Genomic DNA, 23,208 nt, shown 5'->3' on the forward strand with positions numbered 1-23,208 from the left:
CAGGGTCACGGTCAGCCTAGACCAGATCACTGAAGTTTAACGAGGTCCAATTGAGTCTATTATACTGCAATGCAATCTTTTTTTGAACTCTAGTGAAGATCATCTACTCCGTCCGGTTCCATTCTGGTCCATCTCCGTCCCAGTCCCAGTCCCGTCCGGATCTAGTCCAGTCTAACAGCCGTCTCACTCACATCACGCTCCTCTCTCCACTCGTCTCCGTGTCTATCCCAGTATGTCCAGGTATACGGGCGTGGCTTTCATCAGGGCAAACACCATCTTCTGAATGTCCTTGATGTTGAGACGCTGCTGCGGCTCCCTCTGCCAGCAGCCCAGCATCATGTCGTACACCTCCTTGGGACAGACCCGGGGACGCTCCAGCACCCTGCCCTGGGTGATACACTCTATGACCTACGCACGCACACGCAGACACACGCACACGCACACGCACACGCGCACACACACACACACACACACACACACACACACACACACACACACACACACACACACACACACACACACACACACACACACACACATTTTAACCATTTATTTATGTCCACACAAAGGATATGCATACAAGGACACACATATTATAGGTGCATTAGAGTTACATCTGCAAAATCATGACGGCGCAATACTTTGCCAGCCTTTTTGGCTCCTTTGGGCATCCCTAGTTGTTGGAACCCTCTAACAACCATGCACGCGTGCACACACACACACACACACACACACACGTGCACGCACACGCACACGCATACACACATACACACACACACACACCCCCAGCGTAAATAATACAAAAGCCACGCTTGATCAAAGTCAATATACACAAGACTAATTTAGATGTATTTGAACTATACAGATGACATCTGAACTCTGGTGTGAAAAGAGGCCAATTCCATTTCACACACGGCATCATTAAGGTTATATTTTGAACAGCCAATGCTAAATTCTAAAATGACACAGACACTCTGTTTCAAAGGGTTTCAATGGCCTTCTCAGTGTGTTATTATTAGTGCTGGATCAGAAGGGGTCAAACCATTGGCGTTTCCAGGAATTACATTTTGGTCAGGCAAGATGTGTTAATTGTCGTCGTCCCCGCGCACAATCAGCAGCACTAAAGGTTTTCAAAGAGACTGCCAGACAGTAGGATGCAAATGCTGAAAGGCATGCATTTGCATTCGAATGGGTGATTGAGGGTCGCGATCTACCGCAACGGCCAATGTGCTGTCCACTAATAGTTCTCAGATCTTGTTTTTGTCCTCAGTATATGGATTTTGGCCAGGCAGAAATGGATTTGGACAGACGGACGGATGCCTGTCTTCGCCTTATTGTAGATACGCCTCTGAGTCGAACCCGCGATTAATTACGGTCGTTGTTTTGTCCCCGATGTACCTCTAAATGCCTATAAAATAATGTTAGCTTTTGAGTCATGGTCATTTAAATATATTTATTGTACGTTGTGATAATGTATTGTATTTTGGCCGGGGTCATACCAAAGACAATGTGTCATCTCCACACATTCATAAGCCATACACATCAATGAATGAAGAATGAATTTCCGTACCTCGTTATTGGCCAGCTGGAACCATGGCTGTTTTCCATAAGTGAAGATTTCCCATAGAATGACGCCGAAACTCCACACGTCACTTTCAGTGGTGAACTTCCTGTACATGATGCTCTCTGGAGGCATCCAACGGATGGGCAGCATGGTGTGGCCTCCCACCTGGACGCACACGCACGCACACACACACACACACACACACACACACACACACACACACGCACACACACACACGAACACGCACACGCACGCGCACGCACACGCACACGCACACACGCGCACACACACACACACGCACGCACACGCACACATGCACACACACACACACACACACACACACACACACACACACACACACACACACACACACACACACACACACGCACGGACATGTCGATCAGTGGTTCTCAAAGTGGGGACCCTAAATGTCCTTAATTGAGGTGAGATAATAGGCATGCAGCATACATTTAAAATCAGTTTAGCCACTTTAAACCTATACATTGGCTGTTTGTAATATATATGTTTTAACAATTTGGAAACACAAATCTTGTATGGGGGTCTCTCTTTGGCACAACATATTTTTCAAATGGCGGCAACGGACAGAATACACATTCATTTGGGGGTCCTTGACATGAAAAAGTCAGGAAGAATACATCATCATAAATTGGTGACTGTCAGCGTGATAGTGGATAGTGTACTATTTGTAGATTTGGTGGCGGGGTGGATATTCCTGTTAACTGTGCATGGCTAATGGAGGTGGATATTAAAAGATGAAGTGTGACGGACACAGAATGTATGTCCCATCATGGCGCATGAAGATCACACAGAGAGTGAATCATTACTCATCCTGTCTAAGTTCAACTGTGACTGCTGGAAGGTCATGAAGCAGCTTGACTAATTTAGTCCAACACACACTTCCTAATGGAGACTATAATGAATTACTTCCTCCTAAGATACAGGTTGTATAAACCCCTCACCCAAACCCCCCCCCCCCCCCGCCCAACCCCAAGGGTGGGCCACAGGGAGGCCTATTGGAAAGACTGTATTGTTCCTGTTATTCCTTTCATTTTTAAAACTCAAGTGATCAAACTTTGGACTCTCCCTATTCCTTCTTACTTTCACAGAGAAATTCAATTCACAGTTCAAAAAAGCTACCTTACTGTGGACGCTTGAGATTATTCCTTTGAAATAATTGCAGTTTTCGTAATATATAACTTAAAGTGCCCAATGCATGTCAATAGCCATATCATTTAGACGTGAGGCCTCATACATTCTAACTAACGATTATGTCAGTATAGGCTGCACGTCTGCTGTGCAATTACAATACTGGTTGGTTCTCAAACTTTTACATTTCATAGACTCTATAACTCTTGGATTTACAAATGGAACCAAATGGACCGTTACGGGTCCATTTGGTTCCATTTGTACACTCAGAGTTACAGACCTGCGTTAGTGTCCATTTGGAAACCCATATAGAAATAATAATAATACATTTTATTTATAAGGCGCCTTTCAGGGCACTCAAGGTCGCCCTACAGGTTTAAAAAACAGTTGATACAAAACACAATTAAAAGCTAAAGCAAAAAGTAAAGTACAGCTTGCAGCAGAAGACAGCAGAGGTCAGCCATAAGCCCGCCTAAGCAGGTGGGATTTGAGGTGGGTTTGGAAAATGGTGATAGAGTCCATGTTTCTAATATCAGGGGGGAGGGAGTTCCAGAGGTGAGAGGTGAAATTGTTAATTGGATTTGGAACCGTTAAGGAATTAGACCGTTAAGAGGGAATCGTTAAGGAACTGGAATCGTTAAAATCCTAAAGGATCTTTAACCCTAATCACAATACAGCTGGAGGATATACGGCTATTTGGGGGTCATTGGCGTGGAAACATTTAGGAACCCCTGGTGACTAAGCCAGTGACAAAGACCCCTATACCTTCTACATTATGCTATGCTTCATAACTTTACCTGTCTCCTCCAGCCTTCCATTATCACTTGCCCTTACTGTTTTTACGGCTATGTGTCCTTCAAAGTCAGCAGCATACTAAAAAAGATGAATCCGTTAAGAAAAACGCATCAAAAAACTAAAAACAGGCTATTATTTTGCTAACTAAGGAGTATTTAATAGATACTGTATCATCCCTGGGCACTTATAGTAGCTGAGGAGAGACTTCTCTGCATGCCCAAAAGCTTGCCTATATTTGCTATTATTCTGTTATTGTGTCATCGGTAATTGTTTGCCAGGGGGCAATGCGTTGGGAGGAGTTAAGTGTCTGTTGAGATTAATGCTATTGGTTTTGTGTGAATGTAATCATTTATTTTAAGTGTATGCATTTTGGGGGCAAAACCATGAGTGAGAGGGGGTATAATCGTGTTGGACTAACATTTGTCATCATTATGCAGATAAATACTTCCTTACATTGTATTTGAGCTGGGTCCTGCGATAATTATGATACATTCTGCCAAGATGTATTGAGAAGGTTTCAGGCTTCATTAAATTCAGGGTAGGCTAACTGCCATGTGTTTAAGGGTGTAATTCGATGGCAAATGTATTACTTATTCCATCATTATTTTTTACTCGCTGTGTTTGAGGCCTAGGTCTATAGCTCTGGAGTTCATCCCAGTGAATGCAGTGAATCAAGGCCTGTCTGAGTACCAAGTATCATTCTCAGCTCTTATGGTAGCAACATTCAGTGCTTGTTTGCGAGGCAGCTCACACATCCCTTGACTACATGGTTAAACTACTGTGTCACCTGCCCCTTAACATTCAATAGATCTCACATCCCTTGACTACATGGTAAACTACTGTGTCACCTGCCCCTTCACATTCAATAGATCCCGTGATCTTTTGTGGCCATATGTGATTTCCTGGGATCTAGTAGGATTATATTATAGGCCTATAAATACAAATAAAGAAATCACTGTATAATTTTGTAAAAAAGAAAAGAAAAAAGAATTAAGTTATGCCCAGGACAGACAGACTCAAACAGAGATTCAGTGAATTCATAGATAGGCTAGAGTCTAGAGTAGACCATAGACTACGGTACTAGGGAACGATGCAAGCCAGGAATGCATGTGTCCCACCTGGTTATCCAATACCAGTTGTACCCATAATATCTCTTTTTATGCATTATGGAGATCTTTGTGTCTGATTGTGTCCCTTTTATTCCCATATTTGGAGATATCTGCATCTGTCTGTCCTTGTCCCTTTCATGCCTATAAATATATATCTGTACATGTGTCCCTTTTATGACCTTATACTGTAGGGAGATCTCTGTATCAGTCTGATGTACTGTATCTTTTTGTTTTCTTTGCTTACTGTAAATCGCTCTGGATCAAGAGTGTCTGCTAAATGCCTAAACTGTCTGTCTGTGTGTCTGTCTGTCTGTGTCTCTTTTATACCACTTATAGAGATCCCTGTATCTGTCCTTGCCCCTTGACTAGCTTCACTAAGAACATCTTTCCAATTGTATGTGTTAAACATCCAGGTTTAAGTTCTAATCGGACACCACTGAGGTTTTATTTAACACTATATATGGGTATATTGGTCATAATGGTGGTTTTAAGGATTTAATTCCATGGCTTACTGTCAGTGTGCACAAGACATTGATCAATACAGTAGTTTGCCATCTTCAAGGTGTATAGAAAAGTCCATATTTGGCAGAATCCAGGTGATGTAATCATTGCCTCAACATCAATAAAATCTAACTGAAAACAATATAATGTATTTGTAATGTTCTAGCAAAGCTGGCTTGCCTAAACCCCATAATGAATGTTTCCAACTAGGCCTACAACATGAAACTTTACTGTCTGTCGGGTCACCCGAATTTCCCTTGCAATGTCCTCAAATTCAAGTCCACCACCATCATGTTGGACTGTGGACTGGATGCCACCTCTGTCCTTAACTTCCTGCCCCTGCCTCTGGTACATAGCCCAAGGCTCTCCAAACTGCCCGGCTGGGTATCACAGGATGGAATGCTAAGCATGGAGAAGGAGCTGAAGGTGTGTGAGGGTAGAGTGTTTGTGGACGCGCAGCCGGAATTCTGTGTTCCTGAGAGAGAGCTCCTGGATCTGTCTACCGTCGACGTCATCCTGATCTCCAACTACCACTGCATGATGGCCCTGCCATACATAACGGAGAACACAGGCTTCACCGGGACCGTGTACGCCACAGAGCCAACTCTGCAGATCGGCAGACTGCTGATGGAGGAACTGGTCCACTTCATGGAGAGAGTCCCTAAAACTCAGTCTGCCACCTGCTGGAAGCACAAGGAAATGCAGCAGATGCTCCCCGCACCACTGAAGGGCGCCGTGGATGCGCAGACATGGAAGACATGTTACAGTATGCAAGAGGTCAACTCCGCCCTCAGAAAAGTGCAGCTTGTGTTCTATTCGCAGAACGTGGAATTATTCGGAGCAGTGCAGGTCTCACCCGTTAGCTCTGGCCACGCATTGGGAAGTTCCAACTGGATCATCCAATCGCATCATGAGAAAGTGGCTTATATGTCCGGCTCCTGCGTTCTCACCAACACACACCCACAACCCATGGACAAGATCTCCCTGAAGAACAGCGATGTTCTGATTCTGACAGGCCTCATCCAGACACCCACCTCCAAACCAGACGGGATGCTGGGAGAATTCTGCAGTAAACTGGCGATGACGATTCGTGCAGGGGGCAACGTGCTGGTGCCGTGCTACCCGTCAGGGGCGATCTATGACCTGTTTGACTGTTTGCACCAGTTCATCGAGAGCGCCAACCTGGGAACAACGCCTTTCTATTTCATCTCGCCTGTAGCCAGCAGCTCACTGGAATTCTCCCAGATCTTCCCTGAATGGCTTTGCCACAACAAACAATCCAAGGTCTACCTTCCAGAGCCTCCGTTCCTTCACGCCGAGCTGATACAGAGCAACAAACTGAAGCACTACCCCAGCATTCACGGAAAATTCAGCAGTGAGTTCCGCCAGCCATGTGTGGTGTTCACCGGACACCCCTCTTTGCGCTTCGGAGACGTGGTCCACTTCATGGAACTGTGGGGAAAGTCGAGCCGCAACAGCATCATCTTCATTGAGCCGGATTTCCGCGACCCAGATGCCCTGGCGCCCTACCAGCCACTGGCCATGAACTGCTACTACTGTCCCATTGACAAACGGCTCAACTTCAAGCAGGTGTCCAAGCTGCTCAAGGAGGTGCAGCCTCTCCGTGTGGTGTGTCCAGAACAGTACACCCGGCCTCCCCCGTCCCATTCCCACCGCTCAGACCTCATGCTGGAGCTGCAGCCTCCTCCCATCCCCTACCGACGCTGCTCCGTGCTCTGCCTGCCCTTCAAGAGGTGCTACGAACGCGTCCACCTGCTGCCCGAGCTGGCCAGATCATTAGTGCGCTCCGAGATCACGCCGGGCGTCTCGGTGGCGCCCGTGTCCGCCGTGCTGCAGTCCAAGGATAACAAGCACACGCTGCAGTTGTTGCCCAGCACCCCGCCAACGGCAGCAGTGGCAGCTCCTCCCAGTAAGAAGAGGAAGCGTGCAGTAGAAGAGCCCCCAGAGGAGGTGGTGTTGGCCCCCAGACCCCTCCTCAGCGGCGCTGTGCCTCTGGCAGCTCTCCTGGCCACGCTGCACAAGAACGGCATCAAGGTGAAGGTGGACGAGACTGCCAACGGACACACGCTGAACCTGGAGACGGATGACACAAAGATCCGGCTGGAGGAGGGTGTCACGCACATCGAGTGCAACGACCAGATGCTGCGCACTGTCATGCGAGACTTTGTGCTCCGCTTCCTGCAGAAACTCTGACAGGACCCGCGGTGAATCCTTCTCCTGTGGGTGTTCTAATGCAGTGGTTGTCAAAGTGGGTGCTGTGACACATGTCCAGGGGTGCTGCAGAATACTTTGATAATATCTGGAATTAAATATCACTTCAGTTTAACCACTTAAACCCTCTGTTACCGCTTATTAAACACTTCTATAGTAAGACGGACCACCAAACCTTGCCAAAAATAGCCGATCTACAAGCTCACAACGAGTCACAACATACCGCGAGATCGTGTAGTTCTGCTATTTTTGGTGAATTTTACCCCCCATAATAGGGATACTGGGGTTCGCCAGCACTGTTGTTGCGCATGCAACTCCATTAGCTTCCTTATTGGCCACGGTCTTTCCACGCTGTTTTCTCTGAAGATACGCCGCTGTCCGTGGTGGTGATCAGATCGGTGAGGTTCGGGACTCGTTTTTGATTTTGCGGTCATCGCGATTGGAATATTGGCGTTTTCTGGAGAAAGGATGGACATTGTCTTAGCTCGCTAGCATTAGCGCAATTGCTACTTACATTCAAGATGGCAACAAACCAGACGCGCGTTATAGTGAAATTGCCTCGAATCACATGGCACACGTGCGCTACCACTTTTGTCCACCAGGTGACACTCAAAGTGTTAAATATCAAGTAGGAAGTTATTTTCAATTCATTGTCGTAATGGAAACTATACTATTCTTGACACATATATACTGTATCTTAGGAGGAAATATTTACATAATTATGTAGGCCTACTGTATGATAAAGTAACAGGCTGACCTGAGACAATAAATGTACACATAAATGCCATGGTATTTATTCTCTAACCTACCAATACCAATAAATATAGGTACTTAAAATAGGCTATAACACGCTAGTTCCATTGATCCAGATCATTAAAATAAACTCTAAAATAAAGCTCTGAAAATGCTCACTGCCTACACATCTGACCACTTAACACAGTAGCCGGTAGTGGTCTCTGATCTAGAAAATGTTGAGAACCACTGTTCTAATTAAAAGCCTAATAAAACCTCTTTCACACCGAAAATAACTGATTGCAATATTCTTGGAATTCTGCTTCATTGGGTGAACATAACAAGTAAGCAATCTTAATGTATGGGGAGCTAGCAACGTTGCGTGAAGAGATGACGGCCAGGAGGACGAGGCAGGCCGGTCACTGACACCAGGAGCTCCCAGCTATTGGAGCCGACAACATGGGCATCGCTCATATTTTGAGTTGCATGGCTGCATAACTAAATTGTAAAGTTAATGACTGACCTGGCATCGCCGTATTTAACGTTATATGCTATGAATTGCGGGTAATTCCCTCAAGCAAAGTCTATCGATGCAGACCTACAGAAAAGGTGCTTAAAGGTTTCATGACATTCATTTTCATTTATCTTTGAGGGGTGCTAGCCCGTCCTATATACAGGTACAGCTTTTGTCCCCACAAAATGTCCGCAACACAAACATTAAATACCATTGACAATGAAAAGAGAAATGTCCACCAAATATGACGTGAATTTGTGGCACCATCACAACCTTTACTTTGGACATTCAGTGGATTTTCTGTGGCCTGGGGTTTTCTCTGGGTTCTGAAGCCTTTTGAGCTGCAATGAAAACAGGCAAATTGCTATGTCATATATGATATGATTTGTGGAATCTTACCTCACAGTCCACAGGCAAATCAGAGCACGTGTTTGAGCCAGAAAACCCCAGACCACAGAAAATCCATACTGAATGTTATGTTAAAAGTTTTTTGGGTGCAATTGAGTTCAAAACCTAAAAAAATGTTTTTGTAATGTCACGATCCCTTTAAAGGGCTCTGCCAGAGCCCTCACAGACATGACAATGGGACACTGGGACAGCCCGAAGGCCTCACAGACTTCAAATGAAGGCTTGCTTAGTTCAGTGAGTCTGCAAGCGGGGACTTTGGAACTGTGCACTCTACTGAGCACACCGTTAGAGATGGTAGTGTGATTATATCCCCACAGGTCGAAGGCAAGGAGGAAGATTATGTTCTCACCCCTGTGCAATCTGTTTATGTGTCCGGGACTAATCTCAAACCACAGTACCGATCCACGGATCCTTTCCTGTGCATGCTGCCAATAGGAGGTATAAGTCTATGAATGTAATTTCACAATTTTTTATTTTTAAGAACTTTCAAGTATTATACTGTAAGTCAACGGGCTGAAACTTTGCCCAAATATGGAGTCTGTTGTCATGGTCCTGACATCATAGATGACTGACATCATAGACTCATAGACTGCAATGGTCAAGAGGTGCACGGACATCCACAAATGTATTGTCCGCTCAATAAATTATTTTGGGAGCTTTTAAAACGGTGTGCGGATCTCCTCTCTCCTTTTTCTGACATCATAAGACTGGCCACCACACTTGGCAGAATTGTTCCTAGATTGTAAACCCTATATACACTTTGTTGACCGGGGTCGACCCCCTTCCGCCTAAAAAGTTCTGGCCGTGACGGCGAGTCACTGTCCCCACTGGATCCATGCATGTTCTCTTGGTTTTCATCCACCAGAATAGCCGCCACGGCTTCGGGTGGTGGTGGCGTTCAACCCTCATTCATTCAACCCTTACTGTGACAGCTATATACCAACCTGGTTTACATCCAGGGATTATTAGAGTTAATCGTAGTATACAGTAATATACAGTAACTCAGACATGAGGGGTTATAATTACTAACTAGAACTGCACTCTGTCGAGTGCATACTTGCTTGTTGCACACTAGTAGGCCATAAATGGCCAACTAGTGCGCAAGCAGAGAGCGCAAGTCCTTTCGACCGCTGTAAAATGTCAAATCTCCGTATCTCTGTGAAGGAACGTTTGAAATGATTAATGTTTAGATGTAACTATTTGCTACCTACTTTATACATATAAACATCTAGTATTATTAAGTATGATTCAAGTTTCTATCTATATAAGAAATACTGTTTTATCGTTATATATAGATATATAGATATATAGATATATTCTGGATCCCTTTTTAGTTTTTCAGAGACAAATAAATCATTTATATGTGTTGAAAAAAAGGTATATAAACTGAATTAAAATATGTTATACAGTATAATTTTTCTGTAAACGGTGGAATCTCAATATCTCTGTGAAGGAACATTTGAAATGTCTAATTATTAGGTGTATATATTATACAGTATAATTATTGTATTAACAAAGTATTATTTATTGTAAATTGTCAATTATTTTAAATCTATTTCATGTTGGACTATAGTGATATTAATACTAAATCATGATCAGAGTAATATGTGTCTCTAACTTCAATTTCTTTAATAATACTTTCACATTTGTTAAAATATACATGATCTAAAATACTTCCGTAATCTGTAGTTGGATTTGTATTTAATTGTTTAAAGCCTAATTTTGACATGTAGGTCTTTATACTTCTTTCTATCTCAGTATTATGGTCTTCATTGAAATCTCCTATTATCATAATTGCAGAAGTCGGAGATGATAGATACTTTAACATGTTTTCGAGAAAAGTGTTTAATTTTGAAAGGTCTGTTTTAGGTGATCTGTACATAAGAATGATATATAGATTTTTGTATACATATATGTTCTACTTTCTCTAATATCCTGCTTTCAGTTTGAATTTTTTCAATGGAAATATCTTCTTTTATAGCAAACATAACTCCCCCACCTATATCTTTTTCTCTGTCATTCCTCATTGTATTGTAATTCGTGTTCGTTGTTTTTAATTTAAAAGTAATGTTATTAATGTTATTTTTCTTTAAGTGTGTTTCAGTAAAAGCTATTAGATCCAACATTTCGAGTTGGGAATCTGAGTTTATATCTTCTAAATGTGTTAGATAACCTCTGACGTTCAATAATCCAATTTTTAATGAATGTTTCAATGGTAATTGAGTTATCTTACGTATATTAGGTTTTTCAAGAGGTGATTGTCGTAATCGTATCATTTCTCTCTCTACATTCTTATCTACTTTGATCTTCTTAGGATTAAAGTCAAGTATATATAGATCTTTTATCCTTTTCACTCTACTGAATGCTACATAGGCTTGTCCCGGGTTAAAATGTGAGCCCTTCATAGATACGACAATCTCTTGTATAGTTAAACCTTGAACCTTATGAATAGTTAATCCCCAAGCTAATGTCAACGGGAATTGAAACCTATTTGTTGATCCTGTTTTTCTGCCTCCATGGAAAATGATAGTTTCATGTCTGTAGATTGGAACTGCTTCTGGATATTTTATATAGTTACTATTAGACTTCGCATTAAGACCAACATCTTTGTCTTGGAATCTAACGAGTATTACTGTAACATAGGTGCCGTTTTTCCCAAAGTCAATATACTCAACAAATCCTCTGATACCGTTGACTAATCCATCAGATACCATTACATTAGTAGTCAACATCACTGTGTTGCTGGACCAAATGACCACAAATGACCATATTTCTTACGTCATCATTTAGAGCTAGTCATACACATACACACCACGTACTCTGGTCCCAGCAGATCAGGCACAATTTGCTATTTTATTTTTTACTGATTATGTATATAGTATACGTATGACTAGCTCTAAATGATGACGTAAGAAATATAGTCATTTGTGGTCATTTGGTCCAGCAACACAGGCACAGATTTGATGTTTTTCTGCGTAAGCCTCGAATGGCGGAACAGCTGTCACGACGAAGGAGACCGGGCGAAAATATTACTTGTGCGCTCTGCTTGTGCAAGTAAATATGTTGAGGAGCATGCCACGCATACAGCATTTACCTCTTGTACCTCTTGTAACCTCTATGAATGATTGACAAATAAACCCTCTTGAATCTATTGACCATGCACTATTATAATTTATCTACATGCTCAAATTCCTCTGTGCCGCTAGAAAAGTACATATGATGCACCTCGCCTTGGCACAGCACACAAGCTCAAAGTAGGTGGGCCAGCGTGCGTGCGTGTGTGTGTGCATGTGTGTGTGTGTGTGTGTGTGTGTGTGGGTGCGTGTGGCGTGCATGTATGGCATGTGCGTGCCCATATGGAAAAAAAATTACTAAATTTGTATATGTTTTACATGAAACTTGTAGTTAATATATATGACAGTCAAAGCAGATATAAGATCCATAGTATTTTTTTGTAAAGTGAAACTTATATAATTTTGTCATTTATAGGAACTATATATAACAGTCAAAGCACATATAAGAGCCATAGTAAGTTTTTGTAAAGTGAAACCTATATAATTTTGTATAAGAACTATATGTGACGGTAAATCCACATACAATATTCTTAGTAAATTAGTATAAATTGAAATATATATGAACTTATAAATAATTACTGCAGTAAATCCACATACAAAATCCTTAGTAATTGTGTATTGTCAAACTTGTAGAGTTGGGCAAACATCAGTGAAACCAAAATCTGATAGGATATTGTATAGAAACCATACAATACAGGCCATGTATGTCACAGAGACATCCAAATTAAACAAAACCTAATCTTACAATGAAATAACATGATGACAAAATAATGAGTTGTATTCCCTTTTACATTTTATGACTACATTATTTAAGATCCCCCCACCCAGTGTGACACAACCCCCCAGTGCCCCCCCAACCAGTGCCCCCCCCAGCCAGTGCCCCCCCCCTGCCAGTGTCACCACCAATGTCCCCCCATGTCCCTCCCAATGCATTTTATTTTATACTGCTATGGTAACTTATAAGAATCTTCTAAACAAAAAACATAAAGAGAGCATATCAAACACTTCACATATGTCAGGATGTGTCTGGGTAGCTCAGTCGGTAGAGCTCTCGCCTTAAAGGGTAAGACCACTTTTTTGGAGGTTTGGGTTGTTTTCTTACCTTATTATGGTCAAACTAGTCCAGTCCAGGAGTTAATTCGCTCCATTGTGCAGTTTTATAGAAAATAACTTTATAAAAATACCAGCCCAATGAGCCCATTGACTTACATTGTAGAGGGGAAACAGCTCTCAAAGTCACTCTTTTAGCACATGAACGAACGCAACAAAAGCTGATTCTGACAGTTTATGACATCAGGAAAACTCATGCGGTTTTATTTTCGTGTTTTAACGTATATTTATAAAGGTACTATTTTGTTTGGAGAGACACTGAAGCTGCAATGCGGTCTTCCGTTTCCGGTTTCATTTGTAAACAAGGAAGCACGCTGCCTGCCTGTGTTGTACGCTGAGAGCACCCAATCCATCTGCAGTCGAGCAGTACCCCCGACACAGATACCCACGGCAAGCAGTCATAAGTCTGTAGGCTTACGATACTTTTAGAACGGAGGATAAAGTGCGCTGTTCCAGATTGTTGCAGTTAGAGTTGGACCAATCGGATCGTAGTACCGCGTCACGTGAAAACAGAAGTGATTCGGTTAGCGTAAGCATACCTACCAGATCTTCTTTCTACACAAATTAATCAAAACAAGACAACGTTGACATTTTTTATTAAAAATAAAACCGCATGAGTTTTCCTGATGTCATAAGCTGTCAGAATCAGCTTTTGTTGCGTTCGTTCATGTGCTAAAAGAGTGACTTTGAGAGCTGTTTCCCCGCTACAATGGTAGTCAATGGACCCTATTTTTTATTTCTTAAATTGCTAATAAACAACACAACGGAGCGAAATAACTCCTGGACTGGACTAGTTTGACCATAATAAGGTAAGAAAACAACCCAAACCTCAAAAAAAGTTGTCTTACCCTTTAAGACCACAAGTTCGTGGGTTCGATCCTGGGCACTGGCAACTCAGCGTATGAGTAGCACGGCTTGGGTGCTGCAAGTGATGCGGGAAGAATTGGGAGCTGATGGTATAGTAGGTGTGGTGCTCCATCTCAGCAACTCTCTCCCAGGGGTCTATAGCGCATATGTTTTTTATACCTATCATACACTTCACATATAAAAACTTATATATAGTCATAGATAAAACATATGTTTTTTATAACTATAAGGTATAATGTATTGGCTGACATAACAATGTTATAAAAATCATATAAAAGAAGCATACTTTTCTTGTAAATTAAATGGTTACAAACCATAAAATACATATATTTATATATACATTACATATACATTTTATATATGGAAAGGATATATCTCATATAATTTAAAACTACAAACATTGTATGGAACATGTAAGGAAAATACAGTTTGCCATGTACTTACCTCATAGATCACATACATGTTGTTTACTTGATTCATACATGATTCACTTTATTGTCTTATATGAGGATTGTATGAAATGGGCCACTTTCAAGAGTTCACATATAAAATCTAGTATGTACTTTACATGACATACATACATGTAAATGACATACATAAAAAATGTAAATACTTACTATTGGAGGCAACGGGACAACATATATGTTTCTTCTACTTTTTTTTCCATATGGGTGTGTTAGAGTGCTTCACATGGATAGGATGCTTTATTTTTTATAGGACATTTTATGTCTAGATAGTCTGATGTCTTGTTTTTAATTGGATTGCTGTATCTCCCTTCTACGAAAAAAAATGTTGTACCACTGGGTACAACTAAAGAACCTTGAACCTGAACATTGAAACTGACCAGGGGATACAAAAATCTAATAACTACAAAATAAAATACAACAATAAGAACAATACAATCCAAGCCTTCATTCAAGTATATTCAAATCTTTGATTAAAATTATTGGCGGTCACAACACTATAGTGCTTAGCATTCACTCCTGGCCAACAACTAGATCAGACCTTCAAAGGGTTCAAACTCAAAGTAGTCCAGCTTCCTTTTTCTTCAGTTGCTGTCTAAACTTGGCCCTGGCGGGGAATTAAGAGTCCGTCGTTGAAGAGAAAACAGTCCACAGAAGCTACTTAGGAGGATGAGACCCACTGGAGTCGTTGGCGTGTACTGCCAAATACAACTGATTTCCCGGTAGTCCAATTATAATGTTGAGGATGTCCATGTGTGGAGATACCATAGACTGGCTGCTCTATAGTGGCATCTCCTGTACTACTGCCAGCTTTGCTTAAGCTTCTTCAAACCACGGGAACCAAGTGACAAACTTATCAACCGGTTCCAGAGCACATTAACCACCTTCAACTTGGTATCCCAATTGTGGGCCTGTCATAGGCAAAACATGTCAATTACAAGTGTAAAATAGGGAGAAATAAAGAAATAAGTTCATTATTGCTATTTTTGAAACTACAGCACTTCAAAAAGAATACTGTCCCCATAGTATGTCCCCATTCTTTCAATTAAATTCAACTGTGTAAAAGGTGTGTCAGCATGACACTGACATTTGCGTGAGAGTCTTGTGAGCCGGAAAGAGAGACACTAAATAAAAGCTATATAGTGTACAAGATAAACAGCCAATGTAAAAACTAAAAGTAGGGTGTGTGCGGTAAAGTCGTTATTGATTTATATTTACCCTTACCCTGTAGTAATCTGTGCTGTAGATGTCTCTGGACATGCCGAAGTCACCGATCTTCACCAGGAGGCCATTTCCCACCAGGCAGTTCCTGGTCGCCAGGTCACGGTGCACAAAGTGTTGCGAGGCCAAGTAGATCATCCCAGCTGCGATCTGACTGGCTATATGCAGCATCTGGGACAAGCCCAGCTCCCCATTGGTCTGCAAGGGCTGTCCGTCAACCAAGATCATAGCATCTGGCCCATGGGCTCTGAGGAAGGGGACGAGAAAGAAGGAACCAATTAGAAAGTGAGTAAAGACATTCATTAAATGGGTCAGGTCCTGCTGGGGGTGCCTGGTTGTGCAGCCAATTTGTGCACTGATCAAATAATAAAAAAGACAGCACACAGTAAGGGGCACCCTGCAGTGGACTGAGGCCCTGTTGTAAGGGCCTAAATTGGGGTAATAGTGCATGGTCAATCAAGAGGGTTTATTTGTCAATCATTCATAGAGGTATGGGAAATGCTGTATGCGTGGCATGCTCCACAAGATATTTAGTATCTTGTTGTAAGGGGCACCCAGTGGACTGAGGCCCTGTTGTAAGGTAAGGGGCACCCAGTGGACTGAGGCCCTGTTGTAAGGTAAGGGGCACCCAGTGGACTGAGGCCCTGTTGTAAGGTAAGGGGCACCCAGTGGACTGAGGCCCTGCTGTAAGGTAAGGGGCACCCAGTGGACTGAGGCCCTGCTGTAAGGTAAGGGGCACCCAGTGGACTGAGGCCCTGCTGTAAGGTAAGGGGCACCCAGTGGACTGAGGCCCTGCTGTAAGGTAAGGGGCACCCAGTGGACTGAGGCCCTGTTGTAAGGTAAGGGGCACCCAGTGGACTGAGGCCCTGTTGTAAGGTAAGGGGCACCCAGTGGACTGAGGCCCTGCTGTAAGGTAAGGGGCACCCAGCAGACTCAGGCCCTGTTGTAAGGTAAGGGGCACCCAGTGGACTGAGGCCCTGTTGTAAGGTAAGGGGCACCCAGTGGACTGAGGCCCTGTTGTAAGGTAAGGGGCACCCAGTGGACTGAGGCCCTGTTGTAAGGTAAGGGGCACCCAGTGGACTGAGGCCCTGTTGTAAGGTAAGGGGCACCCAGCAGACTCAGGCCCTGTTGTAAGGTAAGGGGCACCCAGTGGACTGAGGCCCTGTTGTAAGGTAAGGGGCACCCAGCAGACTCAGGCCCTGCTGTATAGGGGGTGAGACATGGCCAAAGCATTTTCAGGGGTGCCCAGCCGAAAGACGTTGAGAACCCCTGGCCTGCTGCCCATGTGTCCTCGGTTTCCGGTCTCTCTCTCCTATCTAAACCAGTGTTTCGTCTCAAGGACCCGTGATGTATTTGGCTGCTATTAGAAAAGATTTTATAGTGAACTTGCACACTCGACAGTGCCAGCTATTATGACGTTCACATGCACGGATATTCCTCTCGACAACGCTGTGAAGAGCCTATAAGTGTGACCCGTAATGACTGATGACTGTATGACGCATCGTCTTCCTTGATGTCGCACTGAGAATATATAGTGTCATGGCCATTTTGGGCTTTGAGAGAGAGAGAGAGACGAAGAGAGAGATAGAGAGATAGAGATTTATAGTGAGCTGTGATGACCTCTGTTTTTGTTAAATCGTGTGTGTGCTTGTGTGTTTGCTTGCGTGCGTGCGTGCGTGCATGCGTGCGTGCGCGTGTCCTTTATCGTGGGGTGGAGCGTATTAGGTGCACGTAAATTAGCAGCATCCTCAAAGAATTGATGCCCGCACATTAATGGAAACACAATTACTGGGCTGAAATTAGCGAAAGCCCAGAGAGACGGACAGAGACATTATATTCACACACACACATGCACTCACGCCCGCACGTGCACTCAGACACACACATACGCACACGAACGCACGCGCACAAACGCACGAGACTTCAGCCCGGCTGCCAACTAAGTACCAATGTTCCATGTCACTGTGCAAAGCATCATGGGAGCCAATAACATCCAGTCACGGTAGACATAATGCAGGTCATTAGCATATCGTTAGCATGCCAGCCACAGCTCTAGTGTTGCAAGCCTCATGAGAAGAGGCTGTCGTGACGAGCCCTAGAGTCCCTCCACTGCCATGGGACACGCAGACAGTCTGCTGTCTGGGACATGCAGACAGTCTGCTGTCTGGGTCACGCAGACAGTCTGCTGTCTGGGACATGCAGACAGTCTGCTGTCTGGGTCACACAGACAGTCTGCTGTCTGGGACACGCAGACAGTCTGCTGTCTGGGTCACACAGACAGTCTGCTGTCTTGGTCACACAGACAGTCTGCTGTCTGGGACACACAGACAGTCTGCTGTCTGGGTCACACAGACAGTCTGCTGTCTGGGTCAGACAGACAGTCTGCTGTCTTGGTCACACAGACAGTCTGCTGTCTGGGACACACAGACAGTCTGCTGTCTGGGTCACACAGACAGTCTGCTGTCTGGGACACACAGACAGTCTGCTGTCTGGGACACACAGACAGTCTGCTGTCTGGGACACACAGACAGTCTGCTGTCTGGGACACACAGACAGTCTGCTGTCTTGGTCACGCAGACAGTCTGCTGTCTGGGACACGCAGACAGTCTGCTGCCTGGGACACGCAGACAGTCTGCTGGCTGGGACACACAGACAGTCTGCTGCCTGGAACACGCAGACAGTCTGCTGCCTGGGACACGCAGACAGTCTGCTGTCTGGGACACGCAGGCAGTCCACGCAGACAGTCTGCTGTCTGGGACATGCAGACAGTCTGCTGTCTGGGACACGCAGACAGTCCACGCAGACAGTCTGCTGTCTGGGACACGCAGACAGTCCACGCAGACAGTCTTCTGTCTGGGACACACAGACAGTCTGCTGCCTGGGACATGCAGACAGTCTGCTGCCTGGGACACACAGACATTCTGCTGGGTCACACAGACAGTAGTCTGCTGGGACACGCAGACAGTCTTCTGAGTCACACAGACAGTAGTCTGCTGGGACACGCAGACAGTCTGCTTGGTCACACAGACAGTAGTCTGCTGGGACACGCAGACAGTCTGCTGGGTCACACAGACAGTCTGCTGGGTCAAACAGACAGTCTGCTGGGTCACACAGACAGTCTGCTGGGACACACAGACAGTCTGCTGGGACACGCAGACAGTCTGCTGGGACACACAGACAGTAGTCTGCTGGGTCACACAGACAGTCTGCTGGGACACACAGACAGTCTGCTGGGACACACAGACAGTAGTCTGCTGGGACACGCAGACAGTCTGCTGGGACACATACAGTCTGCTGGGTCACACAGACAGTCTGCTGGGACACACAGACAGTCTGCTGGGACACGCAGACAGTCTGCTGGGTCACACAGACAGTCTGCTGGGTCACACAGACAGTCTGCTGGGTCACACAGACAGTCTGCTGGGTCACACAGACAGACAGTCTGCTGGGTCACACAAACAGACAGTCTGCTGGGTCACACAGACAGTCTGTGAAGAACAGTCGTGATTTAAGACGTAGTGAAATGAAAAATACATTTTTCACACATTTAGACCATCATATGGGCACACCTGTGTAACATTGTATTACACTATACACTTCAGCAGCATGCTAAAATATGTATCTGAAAACATTATAGGGTAGAAATAATCCATGTTATTGGGGCATGACACGTGAACGCTATGTTTCATACGTGAACGCGTGCGCGTGCAAATGGAGCAATGATAGTCAACGGCACAGCGTGTTTTCAGAATGCATTCTGTTCCTTCCCGGAAGGAGGAGTGAAATCGCCTCATGCGCTTTTGAGCAACTTAATGCAAGTGGATGGGAGGAGAAATCTGGTGCCTTCTCTATTAATATACTCTAGGTGTGCGTGTATAGCAGAATTACGTCCCATAGCCTGGAGGGATGTGATGTTCTGATTGGTTCAAAATCATTGAACTTACTGTTTCAGGGTAAAATAAAATGTATTGTTCATTGCACCACACCTTTAAGTGAAGACAATAACTAGCGGGGGGAAAAGGAGACGGCCTAGTATAGACCCCTGGGGGACTCCAGTCAACAAACTATACTGGGTTTAAGTGGTGGGGAAGAAAACTCACGGTTTTAAAATGGCAGATGTAGCTCACATGTTGTGATATTGTAGGCTGATGGCTATTTTCGGTGTAAAGCTTTGGCGTAAAGCGAAAAAAGCGGACCAAACATAGAGCCCTACTGTACATTGGTCAACTATGCAATATCTTACAACGGGTAAGGGCTAGTAACATAATAATTCAGAACTTGGTACCCACTCCTTTGGGGATTTTTTTTTCTTTTAAAGTAAATTTGCACAGGCAATTTGTCCTCTGCATTTACCCATCCTATTAGGAGTGGGTGCTATTAATAGTTGAACGGCGCTCGGAGAGCAGTTAGGGGTTAAACGTCCTGCTCAGGGGCAACTCGACACATTAGACCGGGGCGCTCACCGAGGACCTTCTTTTTCCCAGATGGCCTTTCTGCCCACACAGCTATAGACACTGTTTGTGGCTTATGAGAAAATCTCAATATTTCCTATTTTACACAGAAATTCTACTTCCACTCATCTCTATATTTAAATATACAATCCATATACCGTTTCATTTAGGGCACGTTCGGAAATAGCGCACTATGAGCGCACTGTGCAATGCAAACTAATAGGCGAGTGCGCTCCGCTGCGGTATTTCCGAACGTGCCCTCTCTCTGCAGGGGAAGCTTATATTTTGTACTGTACTATATATCTCATGACAATACATTGACCTTTGGTGTAACACATTGTAATACATTGTATTGCCTTGTCCGAAATGCAGCAGGAGCAGGATTTGCCTCTGCTTTTGATATCTTCCCCTGTGGTCCTTCATTTTTATACGGGATACGTTCTATCCCTGCTTCTGGTCAAACATATACAATACAGACATTTCCTTTTGGAAAAGGTAGACGCTTGATATTTATTAGTTTGATAATATCACAATTGAAGCCGATTCTACAAATGCCTTTCAATACAAAATAAAAATAGCAAACTCAAAATGGGTCGTAGCACTGCAGGCACCACGAAGGGTTAATCCGCCACTGCTCATTGCAGCATGGCATGAAGTGACACGAGCGGAAGTGTTTCCCCCGGAGTTAGTGTCCAAGTGTCCTTGAGGAAGACTCTGAACCCCTAAGTGTTTCCCCCAGAGTTAGTGTCGAAGTGTTTCCCCCAGAGTTAGTGTCGAAGTGTTTCCCCCAGAGTTAGTGTGGAAGTGTCCTTGAGGAAGACTCTGGACCCCTAATTGAAGTGTTTCCCCTAGAGTTAGTGTGGAAGTGTCCTTGAGGAAGACTCTGAACCCCTAATTGAAGTGTTTCCCCCAGAGTTAGTGTGGAAGTGTCCTTGAGGAAGACTCTGGACCCCTAATTGAAGTGTTTCCCCCAGAGTTAGTGTGGAAGTGTCCTTGAGGAAGACTCTGAACCCCTAATTGAAGTGTTTCCCCCAGAGTTAGTGTGGAAGTGTCCTTGAGGAAGACTCTGAACCCCTAATTGAAGTGTTTCCCCCAGAGTTAGTGTCCAAGTGTCTTTGAGGAAGACTCTGAACCTCTAAGTGTTTCCCCCAGAGTTACAGTAGTGTCCAAGTGTCCTTGAGGAAGACTCTGAACCCCAAATTGCTCCCGATGTGCAGGTTGGTGCCATGGTTTCTTCCGTCATCGGTGCATGAATGTGTGTGTGAATGGGTGAATGTAATGCACAATCTATGTAAAGTGCTTTGGATAAAAAGCGTTATACTGCACAATTTACCATTTACAGTAGCTTGTAGATCTGCTACTTTTTTGAATAGCCAACATAAAAATCAAAAATTACACACATACTTTCCCAATTTGAATGGGTTAATTAAAAATGTACTGTATGCTAAGACATTAAACTGTGTCCCTATTTTGGGCACCAGCTAAACATTTGGCAAAACGTGTAACAAGTTTTCTTTTTTATTTGTATTAAAAATATATAAAAACATAAACGTATAAGCTCACCTTGAAGATCGGCTATGTTTGGCCATTTGTCATACAAAGACGTATATAGGGCTCCAGTGGTTAAGAAAATGTCCCCCTCCCCCGTACGGAACCGTGCATGCATCGATCAATCACTGTCTGATAAGATTGGTCCATAACACAATGGATATACACAGACAGCTCCTTCCTCTGACATGAAGCGATGCTTATACAACAGGCACTATTTTAACCAAAGTCTGCCAGTACAGTATGTTCTGGGAGGCCAGCTCCGTTTGTCAGACTGTCACTTCATCAGGCTGCTTTATTCTCAAAGACAGACTCATCCATCACTCAGTGTCAGGCTGCTTAGCAAGCACACAGACAGCTCTAACAGGGCCCTCTCCACACTCACTATTTTCCTGGAGTATTCTAAACCAAGGACTGTTCACAGAGACACAGGGGGCTCCCAAACTTTTGCATTTTGAGGCCCAAAAAAATATTAATTTGGTGTCCCTCCAGGATAGGGTTGCAAACCGTGTAACCTTGAAATAAGGAATCTTAAAACTCTGTAAAGCAAGACTTGTGTAGATGGAGAATCATACCCTCTACCCTACTGGAAATAATTAAGATTATTAAATTAATGTTTTGCAAGGTTTCCTATTCCAAAATCTACCATTATACGTATCACCCACATGTCTCCATGTTTGGGAGGGACTGCTAAGAAAATGTACATGTATATGCAACAAAATAAAGACAGAGGTGGTCTTGGTGTACCTAATTTAACTAATTATTATTACGCAGCACAGTTAAAACCAAATAAGATGAGTCCTAAATGGAAACTCATGGAATCCAACCTGGTTAAACCACTCAGTACTTGCCCACTTTGCTCCTGTCTTTTCTTATGGAATGAACATGTGAAAGCTGATGTGCCTTTATTGTGAAGGGGAAAGTTTCTAAACGGCTCAGCCTGCATATTTCCATGTGCTGAAACTAGCTGATCTACAAGCTCACAACGTGTGGTGGACACGACGAGTTGTGAGCTTGTAAATCTGCTATTTTCAGCATGCAACACCACGTCGTACGACGAAGAATATACCAGGTTTCACGTGGGAGATGTATTTTGTTCGAGGCGATCATGCATGTAGCCTGGCCTGCACACAGTGCTACTCAACGCAAAATAACAAGCTATTGGAAGCTATTTTTCAACAACAAGTTTACCGTGTTTGGGGTCGGGGACGAGGCGCAGTCCCCCATATGTTCTGTGTCTGCTGTCTCCGTGGATTCAGCGACAGCAATGTACAGCATCATCATCCCAGTTGTAAAATGTGTGTGCTCCAGGGAAACTTAAGTTTGCAGCTGATGCTGATGTTTTCTTTCAGTTGATCAGTGATCGCGCCACCGCTGTTGGACTCACATGTGTCGTGTGCAGACCGGTACAGACAGGCAGAGAGAGGGAGTGAGAAAGAGAGAGAGGAGGC

General features: G+C 44.0%; 2 protein-coding genes across 2 annotated transcripts in view; one reads left to right on the forward strand and one right to left on the reverse strand.

The window, feature by feature from the left end:
- Window positions 1-222: 222 nt before the first annotated feature.
- Window positions 223-23,208, reverse strand: part of LOC310856988 (NT-3 growth factor receptor-like) — a gene marked incomplete at its 3' end in the record, with an annotated part of 231,729 nt that continues 208,743 nt past the window's right edge. Inside the window, exons 16-18 of the mRNA XM_083762577.1 lie at window positions 15,762-16,005; window positions 1,571-1,729; window positions 223-408 (exon numbers count right to left, since the gene is read on the reverse strand). Of these exons, the coding sequence (XP_083618703.1) occupies window positions 223-408; window positions 1,571-1,729; window positions 15,762-16,005 (589 nt within the window). The remainder of the gene's footprint in view (window positions 409-1,570; window positions 1,730-15,761; window positions 16,006-23,208) is intronic.
- Window positions 5,356-7,350, forward strand: LOC310857553 (integrator complex subunit 9-like; the record flags this gene model as incomplete). The annotated part of the gene is made up of 1 exon (XM_083763267.1): window positions 5,356-7,350. One exon carries the CDS (start codon window positions 5,356-5,358, stop codon window positions 7,348-7,350), a length of 1,995 nt encoding a protein of 664 aa, XP_083619393.1.

Source organism: Protomyctophum parallelum (assembly GCF_964188405.1).
Source record: "Protomyctophum parallelum genome assembly, chromosome: 4".
Classification (NCBI taxonomy): Eukaryota; Metazoa; Chordata; class Actinopteri; order Myctophiformes; family Myctophidae; genus Protomyctophum; species Protomyctophum parallelum.